The following is a 9,683-nucleotide window of genomic DNA, read 5'->3' as shown; positions in this document are numbered from 1 at the left end:
TATAAAGTAAAAAATTAACTGTACTTAAAGTATCTGTCTTAATGTATTAGTGACTGACTTAATCATGAAGTTTTCCTTCTATTACCAGTGTGTAAAAGGTGAATTTTTTTTATACACAGCATATTAGCAAAGTCTGAGATTTTGGGAATAAAATAAAGCCTGTTGGATATGACATGCCATTTTAAAATCCTAGCTGGGCAAGAAAAAATTGCTTGCCTCTCACTGGAACAGGAAAGTGAGTAAGACTTCATGAGAAGATACGAGATTGCACTTCAAAAATCAAGGGATTCATTTGGTTTCATTCATGCCCATCAACAATTAACTAGTGCCAACATAGACCTATGTCAGTTCGATAGTGAAACATCTTGCAAGAGTAAGCCCAAGTATTTTTAGGGAAGAAAACCTGACTTTTTTACTTAAAGTATTAACCTACCTCTATTTTATAATAGAAATTTTAATATCTCATTACACTGTCGTAAAGAAAGGCTGGTGGCATAAAAGCAGGTTGTTAGCTACTTCCAGAAGACAGATTTCCATTGCAGCTGTAAGCCACGATGTCTCTACAATATCAGAGAGAAAAGTGTGTTCACTGTTCTACTGATTTCTGAAATAAACCTTTGAAACCATCTGCTTAAGAACAGGCCTGGTAGATACTACTCAGTTTACAGTCCGGTAACCTGAGGAAAGAAAATACTCACTGAGGACACTTAGGAAGATTTTATGGCAATTGCAGACTTCTGTAATGTTTAATGGAATCACTTGTCCATGCCAAAAAAAATATGAAAAAAATAGCACAGACATTTGAATTTATAAAGACAGAATCTGCAATGCCAGCTTCACATTTATTGTTGTGCAACTACAAAGCTAATGCTTGCCTGCCTTTGAAATCAGAAGGTAAGTGTTTAGCACAGTGCTTTGACCACACCATTTCCACAAATCAATCCAAATCCATTTAAAATGCATTCTGTTAAGTGGTTTTATGGAAGACAGAAGGGAACTAAACCACTAGGAAAGCATCTTTCCTTCCTTACCCATAAACAATAAAAGCTACCAAACCGAAGGCAAACTTGGAGCCATCTTCATCATCTCAAATTTCTCCTCCTGTTTGTCTAGCTGCTTCTTATCAAAATACTTAACAGCTCTATTTCATGATAAAATTTGCATGCAACACTCAAATGTGTAACAAAGAACTGGTTACAAATGGAGGTAAAAATTTTGCATTTACATCCTTACACTGTAAACACCGATGCTTCCAATGACTTTAGATGTTTGGCATAACCCTGTAGCGACAGCTTGTAAGTCCAATATACCTGTACAGTTTCAGAGTAGCATAAAACTAATACTTTTATTTTTATGATAAAGTTATACATACTAACCTGCCAAGGCCGATCCCAATCAAGAGGAATAGGAAATGCTCCAAACCAAGCTCCAAATATAGTGCACATGGTAGTAATCTGTAGACTGTTTTCCCAGATGGACATAGCTCTGTAAAAACAGTGTGTTACAGGATTTCAACAACAGCAGAAGTTACCATGTCAGAGTGTTAGATTTTATTTCTTCCAAGAATTTTCAGAATATAAAAATCCATATATCTGATAAATTGCATGCAGGTTTCTCCTAAAAGATAGAAGCTATATCTAAGTCGCATAATCACAATCTTTCCTACACCACATATTTAGGAACTTCCACACCCCACCCCACCCCGAGATGTTTACTGCAAAAGCTTATTTATTTTACCTGGAAATACTACTATTGAGCTTGACACACTGCTTGACTGAACAAATGAAAATATCACAATGACACTGTGTGCATTGCAGGAAGAAGCAGGGCAGCATAGGGTTGTACAGAAAAGCGCAAGCACAGTCACAAAGTAGTCTATGGTGTAGGTATGTTACTATTTGATGACTACAACAATTCGAGAGTTAAAACGGAAGTCCACTACGTGAATATTCCAAAGCAAGTTTCCATCAGCTGAAAAGAAATATTGCAAATAAAGGTAACCTGCATGCTGCAGCCCTTCAACAACATTGCATCCAAGTTCCGGTATGCTGGCTGTAGGACAAATCTGCTGCATGCTAAAGAACTCTTGCATTGCCAATCACGGCACATAAAAGATATCATAAAAGATGTTAATGACTTCAATTTGCAGTTTATAGCCTTCTACCACTACCGACTTGAAAAGTTTTAGAAAAGTTGGTTTCTGTTTAATAGATAAAGCACTTATTTTCCATCAACAGTCTACCAAGTGGTTGCTTTGCTTTTCTCAAGCCATGAACTATGGAGTACTTGGTACTGGTTAAGAAACAAGAACAGCAGAAGCTCAGAACACAGTAGGGCACAGTTCTGAGACAGGAGAACCAGGTTGAAATCCCTGCTCCAGATCAGCAAGGTAAGAGATGTGAATCTTAAGTTTGCTACATCTCAGATTATAAACACAAACGTAGCTTTAGCTAACAGAACAAAAAAGATGTGCATTTTTATAGCTAGAAGACTAAGTGGATAGTAAACACTGAACTTCACATGTGCTGTTTGGGTTGCATGACATGAAAGCTTTAACCCTACACCTTGTTTTGAAGAGTCTAAAATTTCTGACTTTACTTCTGAGTATACCTAACTCACTGCTGCATTTACTGATGACCAAAGAGCTCACAAGTGTAAAGCGAACATTCTTCATTGCTTGCAAAATAAAGGTCATACAGATTATAATATTTATGGCGCAACTTTGACATTTTGAGCAGAACTGTTTCTTTTACAATAAGCCCTTTAATTTACAACACTCCAATTCACAATCCTACCAGCCTGAGATTATTTTTTTTTAAAAAGGAAAGGTACTGATTTAACTATAAAACTGTTTAGGAGTCTGCACATAGAAAATTCTTGTAAATTATTTTCAGAAGCTGAATAACTAAGCAGAGAGCTGTTAGGTGGCATGGCGAAGAGAACATTCACTCCAGCCTTAAAGCAATGAAAGAGCCAGCAGAATATACAGAGGACTGACTGAGGTACATTTATACCCGACAAGGCATCTTATCTGGTAAATCTACACACATACTGCTGCACCATATGGAGATACCAGACTGAATCCAAAAGCAAAACAACAAAATTAGCAAGGCACAGTGCCCAAGTGAAGAACTTGGCAGCCATTTGAGCTGCTAATTCAGCCACTCCGCAGCATGGACACTGGCTACTGACATAAAACTGGACTTGTCCTCCAGCATTATCCTGAAGGAACAATGCTTGCATTAGTCTCTTTTCTTTGTGGAACGTCAACTACAGGGATTTTTGCAGGTATTCTTTAACCCATTAACTCATCATATAAACCCCTCATTTGTCTGAGGCTAACAACATTTATAAACTACTGAGTTTCATAGGTTTCTTTATTTTTAACTATGAATAAACTATGACTAAGATAATTCTGCAGATAAAAGTAGCGGTATTTAGGATAATAAATAACGACTAGTGGCACAACACTTAACGTATTGTATTATTTAAAGGGGTTAAATATTGTTTGAATTAAGAGATTAACTAACAAAAGAATTTACTAGGACAGCTCCAGGATAGACAAGATCTGGAATTCTGGGCTGCAGCAGGACTGAACTACTAAGCAGCACTTGGTATTTGATGATGCCTACCTTTAAAAAGGACACTTCCAAGTCTGTGTTCACAAACAAGTGATAAAGTAGGTGAAATGAAAACTGGAAGGAGCCCTAAAATTATGGCTTTATACCATTTCTTTTGCAAGCTCCAAATATTTCCTACCCAGGTGACATCTTATAATTGCTGTTATACAAGAAATTTCAACACAATTATTCAGACTAATGATTTGAAATAAACAGTCTCCAAAAGGAGCAATACAAATCAGCAATTGAAAACAGATTTTTTTAAAGGTTTTTATGCAGGAAGCTATTGCAGCCAACAATTACAGAAAAAGCCACTTTAATTATAGTCACCTGCTATCCAGAGCAATAGTTAGATAATTAATATCTATTACTTATTTACACTTGATAGATCAAGAAAAACTTTCTTTTTCTAGATGTCTTTATTTTTCTGCAAAGACAATAGCACAAACGCATTTTGTTCTTATAAATATTGCACAGGCAAATAAGAGTAACAAAAATAAGTGCCAGTGGTTACTTAAGTCTAAATTGTATAGATATTTTTTAAAAACATACCTTTTTTATACTAAGCTATACCCTTAATCAGACTTTCTAGCTTGCTGTTCCAGTGCAATTTAATTCACTAAACTCGTATTTCAAAGCAAACTGTTGTGTTGATCTTACCTAAGCATCCTTCTCCTCCATTCAATCAGTCCCACCTCATTCCATATGGTTAAGACAGAGACAACCTTTTAATACATCATATCTACACACTCAGCTCATGCCTAAATGCAAGACATTCCAGCTCATTGATGAGGTCAAATAAAAACACACAGGACTTTGTTTTTAAAAGAGCAGCTTGCTACAATCCGTACAAAAACAAAAAAAAAAGCTACGATATTTCTTTGTAGTCTATTTTCATTCAAAGGCCAGTCTAAATAAAAATCATTATTAAACAGACATTTTTATTCAGATAACATCACATGGCTCACTAGTAAGAGGTATGTACAAGTTGTCACAGCAAAAATGTCAAAACAAGACAACTCTGTTTCCTATACAATAATTCCGCTGAAATAACATTATGATCTAGACTAAGAAAAAAGAAATTGACAGGCATTCAAAATCTAACCTGGCACAAAGACAGACTGCTGTCAAACATCTGTTACTTCAATTCAACTATTATTTCCAAATGCAAAACCTTCAAATATGACTAAGTGAATCAGCAATGACTTGTTTTGGCTAAACAACTCCATCCTTTTATTAAAGTCTATTCAACCCTTCCACTGAAAATAAAAACACAAACATAAATGATCTGAATAAGGATTCGAGATAGTTTTCAGTAAGCTGAAAACTGAGATAAACCAAAAGTCAATACCTGAAACTACTATAAAAAGTCAACTTTTGCCCTCCTCTACAGAACCATGGAAAGTAACTTCACAGGTTAGCAGTGTTATACAACTTTTCACTTTTGAAATGACACTTCACCCTTATGAACTATTAAAAAGGTAGGAATGCCCAACATCTTATTATTAAATCTCAAGCATATGTACGTCTTTATGTTTCACCGTCCCAACAATCCTGTTATCTAGTGAGTGAAAAACAGCAGAATATAGAATACTTCTGAAAAATACATTATCCTTGATACATGCTAGTATCAAGGCTCTCACTGAGGTGAAAATGAGGTAAGAAGGCTTGTTTTACTTCAGTCATACTCTTGAAAAAAATAATGCTTGAAAACTCTGACAATGAAAACATCTTTCTTTGAAATTTGAAAAAAGCATGGGTAAAGATTACATAGTTAAGACCATAGCAAATGATATGTAATTTTCACCATTACATTCAAGTTTAAAATACTCTTAAAATAGTGGGGTTTTCGGCTTGTTATTCCTACTTCAAAGCTGTATTTATGAAGGTGCTATTGGATCATGTGCAGGGTTGTCCCTGTACAGCTCAGTCTTAGGTCTCCTCTATTTCACAACCGTCGTACATACACAAGGGTTTTAACACCAGTAAAACGTGCATTTGAAACTTTATTTATACAAAGTGAGATTTAGTGTCTGGCCACTAAAAATAAAAAGGCAGTTTTCAGAATCAGTGTCTTCAAAATAAATAATCATTTTCTTTGCCAGAAGAGCTTTCACAAAGCTGTAATTACAAATATGAAATGCATCCATAATTCAGGAAGTTTTCCCTTCTCTGCGAAAAAAATCCATTATATATTATTTACACCTATTCTGTTCACTTCTGTTCTGGGTAAAATCAGAAACTTCAGAATAGAACTTACCCATTTTTACTAAATACCCGTATCCATGCTTGTATGTTTGGTCCCAGCATACATAAGCATTGTAAAGTAGTAAAGGTAGACAGAAGAACTGCAAACAAAAATGTCTCAGTCACTGACCTACAAAGAAGGAATATTACAAAATTAAGTGAGGCGGTTGCTGATTTTCTAAGCGTTCCAAGATCTGAGAAAAAAACACCCACCCCTCTAAGGCAACTTGTTAAAGCATGCATGCTTTCTTAAACCACGTGGAAGAACAAAGTATTCTCTTCTTACTACAGAGTAAAAACACAATGTACCTCATATAGAACATCAGTTCTGAATTGAAGTACGCTTGGATATTTACTTCATTATTCCATTTATTTTTCTAGTTTGATGTTGTAGAAGCAACCATGAAACCAAACTACATGATGCCATTGTTAGCCAGTAACTTAGTATCTCTCTCTGAAATCAGGCTGCTTCATGTCTTTTTTTTTTCCTTTTTTTAATCATTCCTAAAAATTAACACACTAATATCAAAAGGAGAAAAGATATGCAAGATGCATGTTTTAGAATCTTATGGGGAAAATGAAGAAATAAAACTTGGAAAAACATTTGTACCCATATACTTAACATAAATATTAAAGGAGTTGTTTATAACAGTCTTGAACAATACATCTCCAAATACACAGAAATTGCAAGAGCCAACTTCTACAAAAAACCCCAAAACAAAACCAAAAAAACCCACACCCCAAACAAAAAACAAAACAACAACCACCAAAAACCAAAACAGCCCCCCTTCTTCCCCCAGCCGGGAGCTTATCTTTTAGCTTCCAATGTACCAGGAAATACACAAGTACTTATACCAACATGTGCAAGAAGAACTGCCCCTTAAAATGTTTAGGGAAAGATAAAGAGTATTCAGACTTACTCTATGAGAGGTGCTCCATAAAGAACAATAATCGCATGAAATAGTATGCAAGACATGAAAAAGTATATACAGCATTTTAGAAATCTGGATATCTAAAAAAGAGCAATAAAATATCAGAAAAATGTTTCAAAAGAAAAGAGAACATAAATAACATACACAGTCTAGATCTTATCAATAGCATTGTACTCCATCTCTTCAATTTCAGCTACAGCACAGTATAACAGCATAGCACACTTCAAAAGACTTCCCTGTGTTTAATACTTTAAATAATTAATTAAAAACTATGATGTTACACCTACAATTTTTTCATGCACTCTATTATAATAAGGCGATCATACAAAAAATATAACTGGAAATGACAAGATAAACAGAGATAATTTTATTGGATGTTTTTACATTTCTGTTTTACATCTGAGTGTTCTGTTCTGTCCATTCATTAAGAGGCACCTTTCACAGAAAGTGAAAAAATATTTAAAAGCAAGAAAATATGTACACGGAAAAAAACCACATTCAGAATCAAATGTAACATTTAAAATTATATTAAATAAAACCCACTACATTTTCAGCTTGGCATGTTAAATTCTAAACCCATCTGAGAAGTGTCCATGACTTTCTATGAATCTGCAAAACAAGTACAATTTTCTATGAATGTAAACGACAGTTCCTGGGTACTTGCTATATCATACAGAAGCACAGCCACTTGATAAAACAGTTCTGGATAGGTCTGTTCTGATCAGGTCACCAATGGAAATCCATCATTTCACTGAACACTTTTAAAAAATATTTATCCCTTATGCTAGGCTGGGATGAAATCTCACCTAGAACATGAAGCCTGCTTCATTTTTAAATCACAGATGGCTAAGATACTTCTTTTCCAGAATTTTATGTATTTCACATCCCACTCATTCAGCAAAACTAGACAGAAGCTTTGCATACAAAGATACTGCTTTCAAGGATGTTTGCTTAAATGCTTAAGAATCACATCAGAGCACCAAATCTTGGCTGACTCCACAAGTTAGGAGTAAAAGACTATCCATGTGACTTCAAAACGCTGGTATACTCCCCCACCCCTGTACAAGTTGTGTGCTGCTCCAAATTTGTTCTGTTCAAATCTATTTCATTGGGATTCATACCTTCAGTGCTTTTCTTACAAACTGTAATTGGAAAAATTTCTCCCAGATTTAGATTCTTTTGTACGCAAATCTCATCATTCAAGGAAACGCAGCCACTCTAATACTTTTCCATATAGTTTTCTATAATCTACTAACTTTGTTTAAATTATCTTTCTTTTAAACTTGTCTCTCTTTTGTCTCAAGTTCTAAAAACTGTTTGTCTTTCTTTAGAGTTATTACAAACTTACAACTATGCGTGCTAAAAGTTTTTTTTATAACACTGAAGGCCCAGCTGGACTACAAGAGTTCTGCCCCTGTTCAATTTTGTGACCATGTAAGAAGATCAGTGGCTAGGACTACAAACAATATATTGACAAGAAAGAGGAAAGGCACAGAATCGCTCTACCTTAACAGGTTATTTACAGGCAGATAAAGTTTAATATCACTAAAATATTGGAGAACTTATTTTAAAAGGTGCTACATGCAGCTCATTCATGGAAAACAAGAGTTCATCAGCAAAAAATGTCATCTTTGTCTTTTAATTATTTTAGGGAAAGAATCCACTTCCCCTCCATATGGTCTGATAACAGTTTAAGAATAGAAATCTTACCTTGTGAGCAAACGAACTTCTCTTAGGAGACAGATTCGGTTTAAGGACTAAGTGCAATAGTATATTAAAGGTACTAACACAACCAGAACAAATACACAGCCACGTGAGGTGTGTTCCCAAAACCGTGAATCCGTCCCAGAAGAACGCCGGAACAACCGCTGTCAGAACAACCGAGAGGGCGCAGAGGAGGTTGGCAGCCAGGAGCCTCCTTATTGCTGCTTCTTTCATCGTGTTCCCCGTGAAGCGGCCACCTGCAAGACAGCAAGTCGCACCCCGTTACTGAAACACACCAGAAGCGCTACACGGTTCTGCCTAGTGGCACCACCCGAGGCAGAGCTCTGAACATAGCTGGGGGTGAAAGCGATTATTTTGGGGCAGAAGAACGCCATTCGTTTAAAAACCGACGGCAAACCCGCAGCTGCAGCAGCAGCAGCCTGCCCCCCCACCGACCGCCTGGCCCGAGGGGAGCCCCGCCTGCGCCCAGGCCGGGCTGCTCCTCGCTGCTCCCGCCTCAACCGGGAGGCGGCGGCGGGCAGGCCCCCAGCAGGCCTCCGCTCAGCGGCACCTGCCCCAAGCCATGAGGGGGCGGGGGGGCGCCGGTCCGCCTCTTACCGCAGCGCCGCCGCCGCCGCGGGGCCGCCCGGCAACGGAAACCGGCGCCCCCCACACGTCAGCTCCGGGGCGGGCCCGGAAGCGGCGGTGTTGTGGCGGCGGCGCCATGGTGTGCGAGAAGTGTGAGTGCGGGCGGCCCGGGGTGGCGGTGAGGGCCCTGACCAGGCCGCCGGCGCCTGCCCTCGGGGGTCCCGGCGTCCCTGGGGCTCAGTGGGTGGGCTGTTGGTGGCGGGCCCGGTGGCTGTCGCTCTGCCGTAGGCGGCGCTTGCCGCGGTACTAACGGTTTTAATTCGTTTCTTTGTAATGTCTCCTTACGTAGGCGAGAAGAAACTGGGTACGGTGATCACTCCCGATACCTGGAAGGATGGTGCGAGAAACACGACAGGTAACCTTGAGGAGGTTTAACGCTTGTTTTCTAGGTTGGGCACCTGAGCTATCTCGCCTTCTTACGGTTAGAATGTGAAATAGTTGATTAGGTTAATTTTAACCCCTTAGTTTCCCTCCCACGCACATTTAACGCACCGGGAAATACCTATCCCGAGCCGTTCCGTATTGACCTTGC

At 38.1% G+C, this 9,683-nt stretch overlaps 2 protein-coding genes across 6 annotated transcripts in view; one reads left to right on the top strand and one right to left on the bottom strand.

The window, feature by feature from the left end:
- Window positions 1–9,189, bottom strand: part of PIGF (phosphatidylinositol glycan anchor biosynthesis class F) — a 29,038-nt gene extending 19,849 nt beyond the window's left edge. For both annotated transcript variants that reach the window (XM_055816350.1, XM_055816349.1), the window contains exons 1-5: window positions 9,122–9,189; window positions 8,510–8,760; window positions 6,788–6,879; window positions 5,881–5,997; window positions 1,377–1,485 (exon numbers count right to left, since the gene is read on the bottom strand). In XM_055816350.1, the coding sequence (XP_055672325.1) occupies window positions 1,377–1,485; window positions 5,881–5,997; window positions 6,788–6,879; window positions 8,510–8,737 (546 nt within the window). In that variant the 5' untranslated portion in view covers window positions 8,738–8,760; window positions 9,122–9,189. The remainder of the gene's footprint in view (window positions 1–1,376; window positions 1,486–5,880; window positions 5,998–6,787; window positions 6,880–8,509; window positions 8,761–9,121) is intronic.
- The window catches only part of CRIPT (CXXC repeat containing interactor of PDZ3 domain), a 36,280-nt gene continuing 35,748 nt past the window's right edge, over window positions 9,152–9,683 (top strand). For all 4 annotated transcript variants that reach the window (XR_008749223.1, XR_008749224.1, XM_055816353.1 and 1 more), the window contains exons 1-2: window positions 9,152–9,243; window positions 9,441–9,506. Coding sequence is in view for 2 of the 4 variants with exons in the window: in XM_055816353.1 (XP_055672328.1) it covers window positions 9,228–9,243; window positions 9,441–9,506 (82 nt within the window). In the remaining 2 variants the exon portion in view is untranslated. The remainder of the gene's footprint in view (window positions 9,244–9,440; window positions 9,507–9,683) is intronic.

Source organism: Falco peregrinus, chromosome 11 (assembly GCF_023634155.1).
Source record: "Falco peregrinus isolate bFalPer1 chromosome 11, bFalPer1.pri, whole genome shotgun sequence".
NCBI lineage: Eukaryota > Metazoa > Chordata > Aves > Falconiformes > Falconidae > Falco > Falco peregrinus.
This window is presented reverse-complemented; position numbering and strand designations above follow the sequence as displayed.